Here is a 20,178-nt window from a genome sequence, read left to right as displayed (position 1 = left end):
TGTAGTTGCAGAATAATAAATGAAGTATCCAGTATTAAAGTGCTTTTCTCTTAGAATTTTTTCTGCACAGTTTACCTTCGCTATTCCATACCTGGGAGCCTAAGTCCAAATTTTAGGGCAAATGAAATTTCCTTCTAGTACATTTCTAACTTCAATTTTGGTACATTGTCATAGTTTCTCCTATTTTTTCTATATAGGTCTTCTCAATGTTCCAAATTCTGGTATTTGTCTTACCTTTCTATACCTACTTTAAGCAAAATTTCCATTCCAAAAATCTCACCTAAGTGTTTGGAGAAAAGCAATGTCCTCATTTGATAAATGGAATCTGTGAGGTTGATAGTTGGGGCCGTGGGAGAGCCCAGTATTGACCATACCACCTGCTCCCTTTAGGAGGACCACAGAGGTTTGAAAACCCCCCTCACTGACCCATTAACTCATTGCATGGTTGCCAGCTAATGATTATTCTATACAAGTCTTTATGAACTTATTTAATTACAATGCATTAGCAGGTGTAACATTTAATTCTGTGTGTCTTAAGGACTCTTAACGTTTATTTTTACTTGGGGACTAGGTCAGCATAGTCCACTTTCTTTTTTTTTTTTTAGATTTACTTATTTATTTGAGAGAGAGAGCGTGCAAGCACGCCACTGGGGGTGGGTAGAGGGAGAGGGAAAGAATCCTCAAGCAGACTCCCCGCTGAGTGAGGAGCCCATCTGGGGTTGAATCTCCAGACCCTGAGATCACAGCCTGAGCCAAAATCAAGGATGCTCAACCGACTGAGCCACCCAGGCGCCCTGTCCACTTTCTTTATAAACTTAAAGTTTCATTTTGTTCTCCAAAAGAGAGAATGAGTTACTTGAGATTTCATTATCCTTATTTCCAAGACTACTTGAGGAAATTTGTAATTAAAAGTTAAACAAAGTAATATACTTAATTATAAAATAGAAGGGCAAATTTTTAAAGAAGGCAGAAAGAGAAAATGCTTCTGGGCCTCTGAAATGAAGAGATTAGTATAATTAGATAGTGAATTTGGCTTTTGGTTTTTTTGCTGTTAAAGCTAAACTAGATTCATGGTGTTGTTAAGTTTCATTTTTATTTTGTTTATTTGAGAGAGAGAGCATGAGTGGGGGGGCAAGAGACTCTCGTGATACTTTTATTTTATTTATTTATTTATTTAAAGATTTTTATTTATTTATTTGAGAGAGAGTGAAAGCGAGAAAGATCACAGAGGGAGAGGGAGAAGCATAGTCACCACTGAGCAGGGAGCCCGATACGGGACTCGATCCCAGGACCCCGAGATCATAACCTGATCCAAAGGCAGATGCTTAACCGACTGAGTCCCCCAGGTGCTCCTAAGTTTCATTTTTTAATTAGAGGAAGATACAGAGAATTCCTCCTTTGTGACAAACTGTTTCCTGGAACTGAAATCAAGGTGACCATTTTTTGCTAGTTTGAACACTTAGGTCATAGAATATTGTTGAAAATGTTGATCAAATATTCTTATACATCTTTGAAATTCTACCCTCACAGTATTTTTATTTTTTTATATATGCTGGGTGATATTTATACTAGCAATGCTTATATGTTTAAAGGATTTCTGATTTCACTCTTTGGGTGAAATCACATCTTTTTCTTATTTCTCACATTTTTCTTATTTTGGATTTCTGGAAGACTTGTGGAAATTGAATACATCTTTTAGACTTACCAGAGTCGTATTACTAGACTGAGCTTAAGAGGTTTCCTATTTAGGAACACAGATGTCGTCGTTAGAACAGATCCCTCTTCAGCATTGCATTTTGGTCACAAATTTCTTCAGTTTACTCATATGCTTTGCCTGAAAAACAGCTGTAAGTCACCAGTTTTAAACATGAAGAGGGGCCTGAGCACATAATGCTAAATTTTGCAGAGAAACATATAGTGAGGAAAGTTTAAGTCTGTGCTCTTGTAAAGATGTTTTCTCTTTAACTTGTGGTAGACGTTACCTTGCGTCAAGAAAACAATGTCAGGAGTCGTGATTGACTTTTTTTTTTTTAAAGATTTTATTTATTTATTTGAGACAGAGAGAATGAGAGAGACCGAGAGCACATGAGAGGGGGAAGGGTCAGAGGGAGAAGCAGGCTCCCCGCCGAGCAGGGAGCCCGATGCGGGACTTGATCCTAGGACTCCAGGATCATGACCTGAGCCGAAGGCAGTCGCTTAACCAACTGAGCCACCCAGGCGCCCTCGTGATTGACTTTTAATTTTAGTGAAGTTGTAACAATCCTCTCTGATTGTCATTTCCACAAATAAACTTTCCTAAAATGTCTTTAGCTTCTTGAATCAGACCACTCAAGTTAATCATTCTGATCCAAATTAAAAATAATGGTAAAGAAACTGCAGTGAATGTAGATTGAGCCGTGAAACACTTAGGAGGGTAAAACCTGGGATTCAGAGCTAAGTAAAAAATGGTACTAGTGTAGTGTCTGTGGGCGTGCATGGAGAGGACCAGATTTGTCCCACCTGTAGGTTTTGCTTTCTTAGCAATCATGGGAGAGGTATATAAGAAGCTCTTTTCAGGAAGGGCATAGAAATAGACAAAATTATCTGGAGCGCTCTGAAAATATTACTCTCAGCACCTCAGTTTTAATTCTGTGCTGGATGGTGTGCTTGGTGCAGCGTGAGCAGGGTCTTTGGACCGATGATCTCATGTGGTCCAGCCAACACCTTTACTGGTGATGTGCTGCTTCCACATTACAGAGAGGAAACTGAGGCCAAGGGAAGTTGCAAGGTTACGCTGCCAGTAGGGAGTGGGCTTGGTGTCTTAGTTCCTTGGGGCTACTCTAACAAAAGGTCAGACGGGGTAACTTTTAAGCACCAGAAGTTTATTTCTCACAGTTCTGGAAGCTGGGAGGGCCAAGCTCAAGGTGCCACATGGTCCAATTCTGGTGAAGGCTTTCTTGCTGCTTCATAGCGGGTGACTTCCCGCTATGTCCTCACCTGGTAGAAGGGGTGAGGGGGCTCTTGCTTAAAAAGAAGTGCTTTTTAAGAACACTAATTCCAGGGCGCCTGGGTGGCTCAGTTGGTTAAGCGTCTGCCTTCGGTTCAGGTCATGATCTCAGGGTCCTGGGATCGAGTCCTGCATCGGGCTCCCTGCTCGATGGTGAGTGTGCTTCTCTGTCTCCCTCTGTTCCTCCTCCCTGCTCCTCTCTCTCTCTCAAATAAATAAATAAAAAAGAAAAAAAAAAGAACACTAATTCCATTTATGAAGGCTCCATCCTAATAAGCTAAGCGCCTGTCACATTTAAGGATGAAGATTTCCACTCCTGAATGTTGTTGGGGCCACATTCAGATCATAGCACTTGCAGTGCCGATTTTGAACTCTAGACTGCTCTAACATTTTCCCTTTTAGGTAATGGGGACTTCCCTTTTCTTTAACAACAGCCCTACCATCTTCTCTTAGTCACTTTTTATCAGAATGTGACTTTTCCTTCATCTCAACTCAGGTCCTATAGTCTGTGCTGCTTCTCAGAACTCGGTTTTGTATTGTGGCTTGTTCTGCAAGTGGTATGTGTTGATCTGTCCTTGTTTATCCTGAGCTCCTAGGAGCCGTGACTGTCGTGCCCTCTCTGCATTTATCAACACAGGACCTTGCAGGGTGCTGTCTACCTGGTGGCCAGTTACTTTACCCTTGCTGAATTAACAGTTGAAGTTTATGTTCATCAGGTAGCACTATCTCTCCAAGTACAATAGCTTTAATTTAGGAGCCAGAGAACAGTGGAAAGAGAAGTACCCAAGTCAGATGCCCTGCCTCCCTTAACTCATTTGGCTCAGATGCTTTGCCATGCTTTTTCTCTAAGCACTAATGTGGGTTTAAATTGCTTGTGTTTTGCCCAGGAAGTTATGGTGACTGTGGATCATAGATTCATTTCTTTTCCTGAAATATTAATCATTATGTTTTCTTGTTTTGTACTTTGAATGTTAGAAATCTGAAATAAAGTGATAGGGGATGTAGAAAAATGAATCCAAACCAATTCTGCCTTCCTGTATTATGAGTCTGTGTTATTTTGACCACATCTGCTATTTTGTATTAAGAACTATTTGAGGGGCGCCTGGGTGGCTCAGTCAGTTAAGCGTTTGCCTTTGCCTCAGGTCATGATCCTGGGGTCAGGATCAAGCCCAGTATGGAGCCAGTGTAGGCTCTCCGGTCAGTGGGGAGTCTCCTCCCTCTCTCTCTGTCTCTCCCCCAGCTTGTGCTCTCTCACTCACTCTTGCTCTCTTATATAAATAAAATCTTAAAAAAAAAAACTATTTGATAGTTAGCTGGATGGTGGATGTGAACCTCTTTAATTTAAAAAGAAGCCTTTGGGCCCATACCAACATAATTACCATCTGGAAACAAAAATGGAAGATTTCTTATCTGTATTACTATGAATATTTATGCCAAAGGGAGCTCTGTATGTTTAGCATTTTACAGTGTATTTTATTTGGTCAGAGTAAAAGTAATTGTACAACCCTTGGATAGAATTGCATGACTTTATTAGGATAATCTCCTTTTCATAGTGGAGAATTTCATTTGCTTCAGAAATTTCCATGGGGAAACAGCCAAGTACTCAGGTACCTGACATTAACATTTTTAATGAGTCAGGATTCTGAGATTTCAATGTTCTTTACAAACATAAAAATTCTTTAAAGAAATATTATTTCTTTGCTCTCTTTGTTTTAAAAATTATATTTAGACTTCATTCACTTAATTATTTGGTTTTTGCCTTTGAAAAAATTAGATATCTTTATTCATAAGACAGTTCATATTCCTCATACTCCACAGAGCATTTTATGTCTTAATTGTGTGAAGGAATATTTTCATAGGGATTGTTCTCAGAGAATCTTCCTTAAACCTTGTATTAAGGCAGGGGGTACTACATCAGACATCCCATGGTCAACACTCTTTATCGAGTGTAAGTGATGCAGACTCTAATTAATGAGCTCTGTTCTCTTTCTTAGCTCACATTTCTTCTCAGAGGTCACAGTGATCAGCCATAAACTAAATTTTGGTCCTTGAAAAAGCACAGAGATGTGCAAAAGATTTCTGGCCACGGATCTTCAGCTCAGAAGAAGCAGCTGCAAAGACACATAGTGTACTCTGGTTTGCTTCTGATTGTACAGGGCTGTGCTCCATCCAAATGAGTTGCTTTGGAGGGCAGGAACCATAAGCTTCCTTGTGGTTCCTGAGCCTTTGCCTGGGCCAGACTGGCCAACAGTGAGATTCTTCTGCAAGGCACACTGGGAGACTTCTAGGGGATCAAGACATATTGCCTGTGTACTAAGCATACCATATATGAATGTGTTGTAGATACACTGTTTTCTCTACACAAAGTTTAAAATGGATTCTGCAGGTGCCCACGCTGGTGGGAATTTCAATCACTAGAATTTGTTTGTTTTCTATATTCTTTCCAGGAAACTTCTTTTCCTCTGCCTGGCACCTGCCCATATTAATTTAGGGCAGAGTTTTAAACCCTGGGATACTTTCTCCCGCTGATAACCAGGGACAAAGAGACATTCCCTTAAATATTACCCCAATTATTGTGATTTGAAGGAGCCAATTAATCATTTCTTCTTTGATTTTTTTAGAGACAGTGGTTTCTCCTGTATTCATATATAACTTCTTAATTTGTATACTGGAAGAATAAGTAATTTTGCTCTGTTTTCATTTCCTTTCAACATTTCTGTTGCCTATGCTGTTGGAGAAACTCATTATGTCCCAGACTTTACTTGGAAGAGAGGACTTGTTTTGCTCTATGAACCACACTGTATCTGGGGCACTGAGCAACCTAAGAATTTTCTGTGATTTGACACTGTTCTACAGCATATCACAGTTTGCATGAATAAGTGATAGGGGATTCCTTTTTGCTATTTTAGTGGGTAGAGTTAAAGATAACACTGATTTTGGTGTAAAATAATTTTAATATCTTCTATTTGGGGGTAGAATACTATTTATCTCTTAAGTGGAGAGGGCAAAAGAGGTAAAAAAATTATTCATTTCCTCTTACTGATACATTGCTAACCTATTTCCTTAGATTGCTTTGCCCTTTTTTTTTTTTTTTTAAGATTTTATTTATTTATTTGAGAGAGTGAGAGCGCATGAGTGGTGGGGAGGGGCAGATTGCTTTTTGTTCAGGAAGTCCATTTGGACCTGAGCTAATTATTTTGCAAGCAGGATGTTTCTGCAATCTGTGAAAATTCTGTATTCATTACTTCTCTGTGCCTCAGAGACTACTGCAATTTGCCTTAGAACGTGCACCATTTTTGTCATCTTCAAATCTAGTTTATATTTGTTGGCTGTACAAGAGAAGCAGAACCAAATCATTTTAGTATTGGAAGGAAAGTCATTTAACTCATTCCCCTTTGCAGGGCTGGAATTCGCTTCACAAGATGCTATTGCTCTGAATCTTCCCCCTGAGAGAGAAGCAGTAACTCTACCAAGGCTCAGTGGTTTTCTGATCAAACACACAAACTTTTCTCTTGGATTCAGTTGACCTTTTTTTGAAACTTGAGAAAAATTTGCTTAGTTATTTGATATATAAAAATAACTGAACATTTAAATAACTCAAGGAGTTTCCTTCACACATCAAAATGATTAAATTATTTAGGCACTTGGACTAATTTTGGTATTTACTTTGCCAACATTCTGTGTTAAAATTCATTAAAGCTCTGGGTTGGTAGCTATGGGAGGGAGAGGACAGAGTTTGACTTGCTAACCTGCTCATCACTGACCTGAGGTATCTTGATTCTGCTCATTAATTTTTAAAATTGAGAAGAAACACTTCATACTGCTGGGGCTTTTAATTTGCAAGGAACAGAAGTTGCCTCTGAATAACTTATACCAGAAAGAGGGAGATGAGGGAAAATCTGAAGAGCCAGGTCTGAGGAAGGTGGCATTCAGGGGACCCCAGTGACTCATCCTCAGGACTGTTCCTGCACAAAGCATCCTCCCCCGCTTTTGGCTACCTGTTCTCAGGGTGCCTGGACACACTGGGTATCTTTTGGCAGTTTGGGGCTTCTTTTGTTTTCAGGCTTATTGGGAGCCCAGCTGCCTTCTTTGTTTTTCTCCCACAAATATATTGATTTAAGTCTCAGAGCTGGTAGTGGTTTCCTCTCCTCGTTCATATTTTGGGTTTGTTGGGATGTTTCCCAGGGCGGGGAGTGATACTCAGGTTTGCTGTCTTACTTGCACTGTCATTTTTTTTATGGGGAGAGTTAAGGAGATTGGAAAATTCTGTCAGAATTCTCTCCTGTTTGTTTTTCAGTCTACTGAATCTTGAGTTCCATTCCATTTTGTTATTTATTTGTAAACTTCCTCCTATGTAATCTTGCAAGACATTTGTTTATGTTATCGGTCTTCTCTATTATGTCATTGTATTCTATTTCGTTTTGTGGATTTGTCGTGTAACTTCCTGCTTTCCTTTGTTTTCTGCTATTTTTACATTTAAATTCGTGATTTGCATGTTTATCTCCTTGATTTTCAGTTTTTCTTTTTTTTTAAGATTTACTTATTTATTTGAGAGAGAGAGGGGTGGGGGAGGGGCAGAGGGAGAGAGAGAATCCCAAGCAGACTTCTCACTGAGTGCAGAGCCCCTCGCAGGGCCTGATCCCACAACCCTGAGATCATGTCTTGAGTCGAAATCAGGAGCGGATGCTTAACTGACTGAGCCACCCAGGCGCCCCTCAGTTTTTCTTTTTAATGTAAACATTTGAAGTTACAAATGTTCCTGTAAGTATGATGTTTGCTTTATCTCACAAGTTTTTATATTTTTTCGTTATTTAATCTCGTATTTTCAGGACACCTGTCTGGCTCAGTTAGTAGAGCGTGTGACTGTTGATCTCAGGGCTGTGAGTTGAAATTTGCTCTGTGGTCTACTTTCTGGGCATGTTTTGTAAATGATCAGTGGATGCTTAAAAGGAGTTTTTGAATATACTTAATATAACAGGTGTAAGGGTCTGTACTTACTATGAGATCAAATAAATTATTCAGCTCCTTATTCTTTATCTGCTTGGTCTGTGAATTCCTGAAAAAGACTTTATATCTTTCTATAGGTATGACTAATACTTACATGGTACTTACTATATTCCAGGCACTATTTTAAGGGCCTTAACATGTATTAACTTACTGTGTTGGTCATTTTTCCCTCAGATCTGTTACTTGTTCTTATATTTTGAGACTGGGTATATTTGTCACTAGGTTCCTACACCTTGGGGATCAGAGTCTCTTATCATTGAGTATTGACTTTATTCATCTCTGACAAGATCTTTAACTGTAAAGTCCTTTTTTCCCCCTGAAATTGATGTAGTTACACAGGCTTTTTCTCAGGTTAATATTTGCCTGGCATATCGTTTTCATCCTCCTTTGTATGTCCTTTTATTTGAAGTGTGTCTCATAAAAAGCCAGTGGGTGGATTTTTTTTTAAATGGTTTATTTATTTTGGAGAGAGAGAGAGAGAGCATGAGTGGGAGGGGCAGATGGAGAGAGAATCTCAGGTAGACTCTGTGCTGAGTGCGGAGTCTGACCTGGCACTTGATCTCACGACCCTGAGATCACAACCTGAGCCAAAGCCAAAGTTGTTTGTTTAACCAACTTCGCTGCCTAGGCGCCCCGTGGTGGATTTTGTTTGTATCCATTTTTATCCAAGAGCGGTAATATGGTTGATGGTCAAAGCCAAGAACTTGAAGGCCAGATTACTGGGTTTGCATTGTTGCCTGGGGTGTTGATATGTGGCGGCTACAATTCTATACTTGGTGAAGGGAGGCATTTTGGCTTCCCTTTACTTAGATTTTAACCTCTCCCTGTGTTTTATGTTCCATGTCTGACCCTCGCTGTCCCAGAAGTGAAGGTATGTTTAGGTTCCTATTCTCTTTAGGATTCTTGCTTACCCTTTCAGTATCCCTGCCACCTGCCCTTTATGGTGTTTGCACTGCTCTTTACTTTTTATCTCTTGAAAATGAATTAAAGTATCTGTAAAGTTGTCATAATAAGAATGCTTACTTATAGGACTGTTTGAAAGTAAGTGTAAGTCATCGATGTAAAAATCTATGAAGAGTACCTGGTGCATTAGAAGTGCTTAGAAGGATTTGTTCTTTTTTTGTTACTAATAGTAATATTACAGTTTGACTTTTAATGCTCTTGGGTACCCTCTATTTATCCACAGTCCTTCCTGCCTTTTGTTTGTCACTATTAATTTTATCATCACATTTATTCTTATTTTATAATTCAACTTTTTCATTTTTGCTTTTTTGTTACACAGGTGATTTAGGGGGATGTATCTTTAGAGCATCTCAATTCAGGATGTCTAAAGTAACTGGATTTAATGGAATTTTAAAATCATTTTCCAGAAGGAGTATATTCATAATTAAACTATATGATAAGTTAAGACTTACAAAATTTTTATATCTGAGGAGTATAGAATACTTCAACTAGTTGATGGGACTGGATTCTGTATTTCATATGGAGAGTTAAAACCTCTGTGGAGTAAAATTTTTGCTCTCAATGGGAATCTCTGATTTTAATTAATTTTTTATTCAAATGAACATTAGTGGTTGTAATGTGCAGAACAAAGTGAATGTACTTAATGCCATTTGCTAAAAAACAAAATTCAACTGAGTAAAGTTTAAAGATCTTATTGGCTTTATTTAGTGGTTCATGATTTGGGCAGCATCCAATGTAGCAGATAGAAACTAGCCCTGAGATGCTGTACAAAATGAAAGACTTCTCTAGGCAGAGAGAGCAGCAACAAGAAAATTATACTAGGTGAAAAGTGGGTTACTTTCCTTAGGGGAGACCAGGGGTCTACCAAGCAGGTTACCTAACTAGTACCCGTGATTGACTGGTTTAAGATTTCATTTTTGGAAGAGCCAAAACTGTAGTTAAGTCTCAAACATGATAATAGGGCTTAGGAAAAGCGACTCCATTTTGGGCCTTGACTTTTTAACTTGTTAATACACACTGAAGTATATACTTAAAAATGTTTAAAGTGGTAAATATTATATTACATATTTTTCACCACAATTTAAAAAAGGGACCATTAGCTGTTATGTCCATGTCTTACATTGAAGATGAAAGATGTTTATCAATGTGAAAATCTGAATCTTACAGGAGCGTACAGTGGGGTGAGCAGAAAATATTGGCATCAGTATGTTGATTTATGTTTCTTTCTTCAAACATATATGGTTCTCACTCATTTCCTAATGTGAATTTTTTTTTTTTTTTTTTTTTTTTTAACAGGAAGGAAAAGCTGATGCGGTGTTCTCAATGCCGAGTTGCAAAATACTGTAGCGCTAAGTGTCAGGTAAGAATGTTCAGCTACAGGGGCACCTGGGTGGCTCAGTTGGCTCAGCTCAGGGTCTTGAGATCGAGTCCCTCGTTGGGCTCCCAGCTCAGCGTGGAGTCAGCTTGTCCCTCTCTCTCTGCTCCTTCCTCCACATGCTCTCTCTCTTTCTCTCTCTGAAATAAATGAATAAATAAAAGGAATGTTCAACTCTATGTAAGTGAAACCTTCAAGTTCTCTGCTCTTAATTTGTGCTCCATTATGCCCATTGGCCTATTTCTGTTTTGTTTTGTTTTTTATAATCTTTGATTTATTTTAACTTATTTTCCTTTAATTTAAAAATCAGTGTGTATGGTAAAGTATCATTTATATGATATATATATATAAACTAAATACGTAATATCCATATATCATGAAAAAAAATGTTCACTCCTATCTTCTTGTCCTCCTGACCTCAGTCCATTGTCCAGAGATACCTAGTTTCTTAGGTCTTTGCAACATTTTCTACTCCTAACACATTCGAATATTTATTCTCTTTGTTAGAAAAACAGAGATGGGTTATTCTTATATACCTAAATTCTCCTTTTCATTTTATAACCTGTCCAGAGGACCCTTTGGTCTCATCCCACTGATTCCATTACATGAACGCACCACAGTTGTTACTTCTTCTTTAATGAATGCTTAACTTTTTTGGTATTGCCAGTTATGGACCAAGCATCTTTTTGTACACATTTCTGCACACTTCACAAATTAGTTGTAGGGTAAATTCTTCCCAGCTGTATCGATGAGTAAAAGGATACATGATTTTGAATTTTTAAAGATAGTGCCAAATTGCGTTCCAAGAGTTTAATTTAGGACAACTGACAGAGAGTCTGTGAGATTACCATTGTTAATGTCTTTAAAATTCTTTAAAGGGTGTATAATTAACATTCAACATAAGCTTTTCTTCTAACCTTATGATTAATCATTTTATAAGAAATGTAATTATGCTGTAATGAATTGCATCATAATAAAGTAATTGGAGGTTTTGTGTCTGTGTCACTTGCTCTCAACCTTCCACCCATCATTTTTGTTTCTTATTTTGGTGTGTGTGTGTGTGTGTGTGTGTGCACGCACACATGGACACCTAGTGTTCCTCTTTTCCTTTTTCGGCATCTAGGCTATGCTTATCTGAGGGAGTTTCGCTCTCTCTCTCACTTTCTCCTATGAAAGTAATTTCTCCAGACTGCAAATAGAGTGATCTTAAGAGAGAAGAAACCTAAGCAAACAAGCATACAAATTAATCAGACGACCCAAGTTCTAATGACCGTTGTGCCATTAGCTCATTAAATTGTTCCGAAGAAAGCATGGTAATTCTCTGGGCCTCAGCTTCCTAATCTGTACTACTAATAAGAACTAATATTTACAAGATCTCTCCTGTGTGTCAGGTACTGTTTTATTTTGTTTACTCCTATATGAATCTTGGGAGATTACTACCATTGTGCTTGTTTTACCTGTCAGGGGGCTGAGCTACAGAATTTTAAGTAACCTGCCAAACATCCTATACCTAATAGGCCGTGGAATTTGGATCCAGAGTTCTAATTTCTCTTCTAAGCCCAAATTTTATTTTTGTTCTAACATTCTGATTAGGTGTAGCTTTCTATTTCCTGTGGTATTCATATTTTTTCCTGGCTTTTGTTTTGTTTTTAATAAGGGTGCAACTCAATCCCCAAGGAACACAAAACAAAAAATACTAAAATAGAAGGTTTGAAGTAACACTTCCCTAATAAAAATAGGGAATGTGAAAAATAATTGGATTACTTTTGCCTCATTTTGTAAAGCAAAAATTCTGTAACGGAACGATACGAGATTTATGTAAGATCATTAGTAATAATAATAAGAAAAAGGAAATTATGAAAACAAAGCCATCCTTTTTCCTACAAGATAAATTCTAGATAGACTATTTTATGGTGATGTTATCTATCTTATTCATGTGAAACTGAGATTCGTTTCAAGGAACTTCAAATTAAGAAGACTATGTATAGAACCGACAAATTACATATATCTTCTGGATGAACTTTCTTTCCAGTTTCAATGACCTAAACATTTACTTTTATTTTTCCCAGTTTTTATGTTTTTTCTCCAATGCTACTTCCTCCTTTTGTAGTACACTCATGACAAAAAAAAACATTATTTGATTAGAATGTGTTGAGGGAGTTTGGTGGGTGGATATGTCATTTTGATTCATTGTGGTGCATGTCCTTTGACCACATATATTAACTGTTTACTGTAGCATCAATAATAATGTCATCGTCAGATATACTGTAGAAAGTAATGGGAAAATAGCTAGTAAGATGGAAGATATCATATATAAGCCAACTAGGGCATATGCTTGTATGTGTGAGGGGGATGGGGATGTGTAGAGGCGGGATGGGAGTCAAAGATTGGCCAGAACATACGCATTTAAACTGCCCTGTTTAGCTTACCCTTCAGGTACAGAATTAAACATTGTAATTATTGTGGATTCCTACAAAGCAGCACAAAATTAAACTGACAAACTGAACTATGAACAGTAATGAACAGGAGGCAAATGCCCTCGGAATGGAAATTGATATAGAGGATGTGAATTTGTAGCATAAAATCTATAATATATTTGCCCCGGAGGGACATAACTTTGGTTCATTAGCTTAGCATTTGTTTTTTTTTTTTTTTTTTTTTTTAAAGATTTTATTTATTTATTTGAGGCAGAGAGAATGAGAGACAGAGAGCATGAGAGGGAGGAGGGTCAGAGGGAGAAGCAGACTCCCTGCCGAGCAGGGAGCCCGATGCGGGACTCGATCCCGGGACTCCAGGATCATGACCTGAGCCGAAGGCAGTCTTTTAACCAACTGAGCCACCCAGGCGCCCTAGCTTAGCATTTGATGTGTGGGGCCATGGCATCAATGAGTCGTGTGAGGGAGGCTATTGAGGTATTATGAGGCGTGATATCCCTCACGCCCATAAGGGTGGATTCAGTGTTACTGGTTTTCACATTTCATTTTTAAACAGAAAATTAAAGTAAGAAGAGTGAATGTTTCCTCCAGCTTCCTTCCCCATTCCTACTTCTGTTTTCTAGAGGTAATCTCAATGTGTTTGTTTTGTGAGTGGAGGGTACACACAAAACTGTTCATCTACACTTCATACCTAGTGTTCACATATATGTATATATTGACTGCTATGTTCACTATTGTTTCTTACACTGGAGAGTGTTTTGTCATCAGTGGCTTTGTAATTCCTCTGTGGATACCTTATTATGATGTGTCGTACATTGCGATCGAGGGCTTATATATGGGAACTAGTCTGATTTCTGTATAACCAGAGCATCATAGGTGATTTTGAAATGAAAGAGGAGGAGTGGGCTAAGTTTTCTTTTAAAAACGCATGCTGCTCAGGGGCACCTGGGTGGCTCAGTCAGTTGAGTGTTTGCTTTTGGCTCAGGTCATAATCGCAGGGTCCTGAGATTGAGTCCCACATCGGGCTCCCTGCTCCGCGGGAAGCCTGGTTCTCCCTCTGCCCCTCCCCCTAGCTCATGCTTGCATGTGCGCAAGCCCTCTCTCTCTCTCTCTCTGAAAGAAATAAAATCTTAAAAAAAAAAGCACACTCAAAATTTGCAATGTTGCTAACAAGTAAACCAATTTCAAGCAAATTCACTATTATTTTACTTCTTCTGGATTTAACTTGCTTCATAATATCTACATTTCTGATTGAATTAACTGCTGAGCAAAATAAGCAGCTGTGTACTGTACCAAATTACAATTTATATACTTTTAAAAAGTATTAGCAGGGTGAGGGTCTGTTTTATTTAGTAATTATAGACCTCTTTAAAAATGTGAGTCTTGGGTACCTGGGTGGCTCAGTCTGCCTTTAGCTCAGGTCATGATTTCATGGTCCTGGGGTCGAGCCCCGCATCGGGCTCTCTGCTTAGCAGGAAGCCTGCTTCTCCCTCTCCCACTCCCCCGGTTTGTGTTCCCTCTCTCCCTGTGTCTCTCTTTGTCAAATAAATAAATAAAATCTTAACAAAAAAATTAAAATGTGAGTCTTATTTGTGGGTTTACACTTTATGTTTAGTTATAGAATGATCTGATTTATTTGTGATGAATCTAGTATTAGTCAGCACTAACAGGACGATTTAATAAGTTGGGGGTCTAGAATATAACACTCAATAATGGTAATAATGGAGAAAACCAAGCCCTTTGTTTCTTTCATAAATAGTTCTGTGCCAGGCTTCAGACTGATAGGACATTAACTGAGTGTTCTGTAGGGAAGTTGGCTTCATATCTAATTGTAAATAAAAAGAGAATACCGTGTAAAGGTTGAAATTATTTGATCATATTTAAGTTTTTGACTCCTACCAACATTTGGGGCCCCAAGCTTGTCTTTGCTCACTTTGCATTCACCTGCTGAGTAGTCCCATCTGCTCCCATGACTTCAGTTGGCATCTGTACATTAATCATTCTTGAGACTCCATCTCCAGCCTTCTCCTTTCTCCCAAGAACCAGACCCATGCCTTACGGGGTACCTCTACTTTGGTGGTGCACCCATATCTCAAGTGCCATATAGCAGGACCTCAGTGCATGATCTTTGCCCAAAACTGCTTTTGTTCTCGATTTTCAACCGCAGTGAATAATCCACCAACCACCCAGCAGTCTGAGTTGTCAGGCTGGAATCATCTTCAGTTGATGTCCTTTCTTGGCCCCACGCCCAGTTAATCAACATGTCCCGCTGATTTTACTACTTAAGATCTAAATTGGTTCACTTCTCTAGTTTCTTCACCAGCTCTCGTGTGCATGTGCCTCTGACCTCTATGCTACACTGACTGCAGTCTGTGCTCCTGCCCCCTCCTTTCCTCCTTCCTACATGGGAGCCAGAGCGATCATTTTGTTCTAGAGTGTGAGCATGGCCGTCACTCGCTAGCGGAAAGCCTGGCCCTGTTCCTCAGGATGAAATTCAAGCTTGTGGATTTTGCTACGCTTTTACTTCTGAGCCTTTGACTATGTGAGTCCTTGGGCTTGGACCCAGACTTGACCCCCTACCTACTGAACTCCTTCTACTTATCCTTTATAACCCAGATTAAATGTCATTCCCTCCTTTCCTAAACTCCCAAGACTAGTTTGTGTCCCTCCTTATTCACACAGAAATTATCTTTTTTTTTTTAAAAAAAGATTTTATTTATTTATTTGAGAGAGAGAGAACGAGAGACAGAGAGCAGGAGAGGGAGGAGGGTCAGAGGGAGGAGAAGCAGACTCCCCGCCGAGCAGGGAGCCCGATGCGGGACTTGATCCCGGGACTCCAGGATCATGACCTGAGCCGAAGGCAGACGCTTAACCATCTGAGCCACCCAGGCGCCCCCACACAGAAATTATCTTAATTATTGGTTTAATTGGCCATTTCTGCAGTTAGATAGCCAGGCTCATTCAGGGGGTACATTATTGTTCCCTGATGCAGATGTAACATGATTGGTTCAGTGAATGAATGAATACATTCATCAGTGATACTCATTGGTTGGAATTAGTTTTTGAAACATTACGTTATCTTTAAATAATCTGTCCATAGTAATCTTTCTTTTTATTTTTTTTAGTTGAAATATAATTGTCCTACAACACTGTGTTAGTTTTAGGTATGTAACATAATGATGTGATATATGTATATATCATGAAATGATCATCATGATCAGTTTAGTTAACGTCCATCACCACAAATAATTATAATCTTTCTTGTGATAAGAACTTTTAAGATCTATCATCTTAGAGATTTTTAAATACACAATACAGTATTGGGGCGCCTGGGTGGCTCAGTCGGTTATGCATCGGACTCCTCATTTTAGCTCAGGTCTTGATCTCAGGGTTGTGAGTTTAAGCACTGCATTGGGCTCCATGCTGGGCATGGAGCCTACTTAAAAAATACGTGTGTATGTACACACACACACACATACACACATGTGCACACACAGTTTTTTTTTTAAGATTTTTTTTTTTTTAATTTATTTGCGAGAGAGAGAATGAGAGACAGAGAGCATGAGAGGGAGGAGGGTCAGAGGGAGAAGCAGACTCTCTGCTGAGCAGGGAGCCCGATGTGGGACTCGATCCCGGGACTCCAGGATCATGACCTGAGCCGAAGGCAGTCGCTTAACCAACTGAGCCACCCAGGTGCCCATACACACACATTATTAACTATAGTCACCGTCTTGTATATTACATCTCCAAGACTTTTAAAATTTATAACCTGGAGTTTGTACCTTCTGATCACTGCACTCATTTCCCTAATGCCGTACTCCCTGCCTGTGGCAACTGCCTTTCAGTTCTCTGTATCTGAGTTTGGTTCTTTTTAGAATCTACGTGGGGAAGTATTTCCTGACCCATCTGTGTAGGCATTATCCATTGATTTCCTGTGCTGGTAGATAAGGGGATTTAGCTCACCTATGTCAGCATCTACTTCTTCTCCCTCTTCCTATATAGTTATCTCCAGAGTTTATCCAATAGATATTTCTTTTTTTTTTTTAAAGATATTTTTTATTTGTTTATTTGACAGAGATAGCACAAGTAGGCAGAGTGGCAGGCAGAGGGAAAGGGAGAAGCAGGCTCTCTGCTGAGCAGGGAGCCCAATGCAGGGCTCGATCTCAGGACCCTGGGATCATGACGTGAGCTGAAGGCAGCTGCTTAACCAACTGAGCCACCCAGGTGCCCCTATCCAATAGATATTTCTTGAGTAGCTACTAGCTAGTCCCTGTTCTAAGTTATTCTGCGGGTTGGGGTGGTGGGCAGTTAGCAGTGAGCAAGTGAAGAAGATCCTGGCTTTCCTAAAGCTTATATTATGGATGCGGGAGAGACAGATAGGGACAATTACCCACAATTATATGAGTGAATGTGCTTTGGATGAGCAGGAGCTCACCTTTGAAAAGGTGATTACAGAAGGACTTCCTGTAGAGGTGCCATTTGACCTGGGATCTAATTGCCAAAAATAGCCAGCCATGGAAAGCTCTGGAACAGATGTTTTACATAGAAAGAACAGCAGATGTGAAGGAACTGAAGCAGGAACAAACTTGTCATGTTAGAGGAAGAAAGTGGAGTTGGATAATGGTGGATAGTCGTTACTGTACATGTGTCCAGACCCATAGAACGGACAGCAACAGTGTTCCCCGTGGACTTTGGGCGATAATGATATTTCACTGTAGGTTCATCCCTTGTAATAAATGTCCCATCTGGTGGGGATGTTGATAATACAGGTGGCTGTGCATGTGGAATGGTTAGGGAGTATATGGGCATCCTCTCTCTGTACCATCCTTTCAATTTTGCTGTGAATTTAAAACTCCACTAAAAAAATTTAAGTCTTAAAAAAAAATAAATACAGGAAAAAATAGGAGTTGGAGGTGAGGCTAGTGAGTGAGGATAGGAAGGACCTGATTATGGATCCATCCATCCACTGATTTACTTAGCAAATAGGGTCAACACCAGGACTTTTCTAGGCTCTGGCACAATATTATTGAACAAGACACAGAAAGAAAGCCTTTGCCCAATGGAACTTATATTTTCTCAGTAAGGCAGGTAATAAATTAATAAAGTGATATATAATATTATCTTTGTGCCTAAAATAAAGGGGGTAAAAGCATAGAGATTGGGAGGTTGTTTTGTGTGTTTGTGTATACATATATACATATATGTGTACCTATGTACACACACTGTATACATATTTCTGTATATCAAATGTATAGACATTGGGAGAAATATATAGATATATCTATACTCTTTGTAACGAGATCTGTCTCTATCTACCTACCTATCTATCTACCTACCTACCTACCTGTCTATCTACTTGTCTTATCATCTCTTAATCTGTCTGTCAATCTAAGACCTGTCAGGAGTGGCATTTGAGTGGACACCTGAAAGAAGTAATCAAGACATGCCAAGATTGGGAGAAAAGAGTTTCAGGCTGGATGCACATCAAATGGAAAAGCAAGAATGAATATGGTGTGTTCAAGAAGGATAAGAAGGCCAGATGGTGGGGCGCCTGGGTGGCTCAGTTGGTTAAGCGACTGCCTTCGGCTCAGGTCATGATCCTGGAGTCCCTGGACCGAGTCCCGCATTGGGCTTCCTGCTTGGCAGGGAGTCTGCTTCTCCCTCTGACCCTCCCCCCTCTCATGTGCTCTCTCTCATTCTCTCTCTCTTAGATAAATAAATAAAATCTTTAAAAAAAAAAAAAAAAAGAAGGCCAGAGGGTGGACCAGGGGCAGCAGCAGAGGTTGTAGGAGATAAGATTGGAGAGCTGGGAGGGGCTGGGTTATGGTAAGGCCCTTATATGCTATGGCTAAAAATATACATAAAAATATACATCTGTGTGTGATGGGCTGCTACTACAGAGTTGTAAGGGGGGAAGGAGGGTCATTATTAATGTGTGATTGAGATTTTAAAGGAATCTTTCTGACTGCTGTGGGGATAGCTTACAGAGGAGTAAAGGTAGGGGATGAAGAGCCAGTCAGGAGGTTATGATAGTAATCTGGTCATCATATGATGGTGGCTAGGATTACAGTAGTGGCACCAAAGAGGATCAGGCAGATTTGAAGGAAGCATTGCCTGAATATGCTGAATATTCATTCATTGGTTCGAGAGTTCAGTGTGTGCTAAGCACTGATCTAGTCAAGAGCTTGGATGGCTTGGATTAGAATAGTAGCAGTGAGGCTTTCAGAAATGATTGCATCTGAGACATATTTTGAAGGTGTAGCTGAACGTTTGCCAATAGGTTAGATGTAAGAGGTGAGGCAAAAAGAAGAGTCAGAGGTGACTTCCAACTTTCTGACCTGAGCAGCTTTGGGTGAATGGTGGTGCCATTTAGTGACTTACAGAAATCTAAGGGAAGAGCAGGTTCTGGGAGGGGAAGTTTAATACCCAAGTTTTGAGTTTGTGCCTATTGAACATACTTGTGGAGATGTTGAATAGGTAACTGATATGCTTGTGTGGAGCTCAGAAGAGGGGCGGGGACTGCATGAAAAAAATAAAAGGAGGGGCGCCTGGGTGGCTCAGTCGTTAAGCATCTGCCTTTGGCTCAGGTCATGATCCTGGGGTCCTGGGATCGAGTCCCACATCGGGCTCCCTGCTCAGCAGGAAGCCTGCCTCTCCCTCTCCCACTCCCCCTGCTTGTGTTCCTGCTCTAGCTATCTCTCTCTCTGTCAAATAAATAAATAAAATCTTTAAAAAAAAAATCTTAAAAAAAATAAAAGGGGAATGAATATGGGATGGGGAGGGAAAGAAGAATATAGAAAGACTTGTTTTTGGCTTTAGCATTTGGGAAGATGATGATTGCATTTATGATGTGGGGAAGACTATGTAAGACATCTCAGATCGGAAAAATCTGCTTTGGCCCTGTTAGTTTCGGGATAACTGTTACACATCTGTTAGGATCAATTTCCCCTTCTCGAGTTTGTAACTTTAAACAATATGGGCAAACCTCCATCTATGTTTTATCAAGAATAGTCATCTCCCCTTAGCCACAATTAACCTTTCTGCATTTCCAGTTACTTGAAGTCAGCTGCATCTCAAAAATATTAGATGGAAAATTCCAGAGATAAACAGTTCGTAAGTTTTAAATTGCATGCTGTTCTGAGAAGCGTGGTGAAATCTTGCGCTGTCCCACACTGTCCAATTCCTCCCATGTGGGACCTGAATCATCTCTTTGTCCAGCATATTCACGCTGTATATACTACCCGTTAGTCACATCTCCTAGGTGTGTATGTGTAGGAAAAAAGTAGTATATATAGGGTTTGGTACTATTTGCAGTTTCAGGCATCCACTGGAGTCTTAGAACTATCCCTCTTGGATAAGGGGGATCTGCTTTATAGACAGTGTCTCTTGACTCCCTCCTTTTAAAGGTGAAC

General features: G+C 39.6%; 1 protein-coding gene across 3 annotated transcripts in view; it reads left to right on the top strand.

The window, feature by feature from the left end:
* The window catches only part of SMYD3 (SET and MYND domain containing 3), a 713,262-nt gene that overhangs the window by 160,896 nt on the left and 532,188 nt on the right, over positions 1-20,178 (top strand). For all 3 annotated transcript variants that reach the window (XM_045877596.3, XM_054508102.2, XM_045877595.3), the window contains one exon: positions 10,253-10,316. In XM_045877596.3, the coding sequence (XP_045733552.1) occupies positions 10,253-10,316 (64 nt within the window). The remainder of the gene's footprint in view (positions 1-10,252; positions 10,317-20,178) is intronic.

Source organism: Mirounga angustirostris, unplaced genomic scaffold, assembly GCF_029215605.1.
Source record: "Mirounga angustirostris isolate CCGP_5_RB_7025 unplaced genomic scaffold, mMirAng1.0.hap1 SCAF_6, whole genome shotgun sequence".
Classification (NCBI taxonomy): domain Eukaryota; kingdom Metazoa; phylum Chordata; class Mammalia; order Carnivora; family Phocidae; genus Mirounga; species Mirounga angustirostris.
The sequence above is the reverse complement of the archived record's forward strand: the minus strand, read 5'-3'. Positions and strand labels throughout refer to the sequence as shown.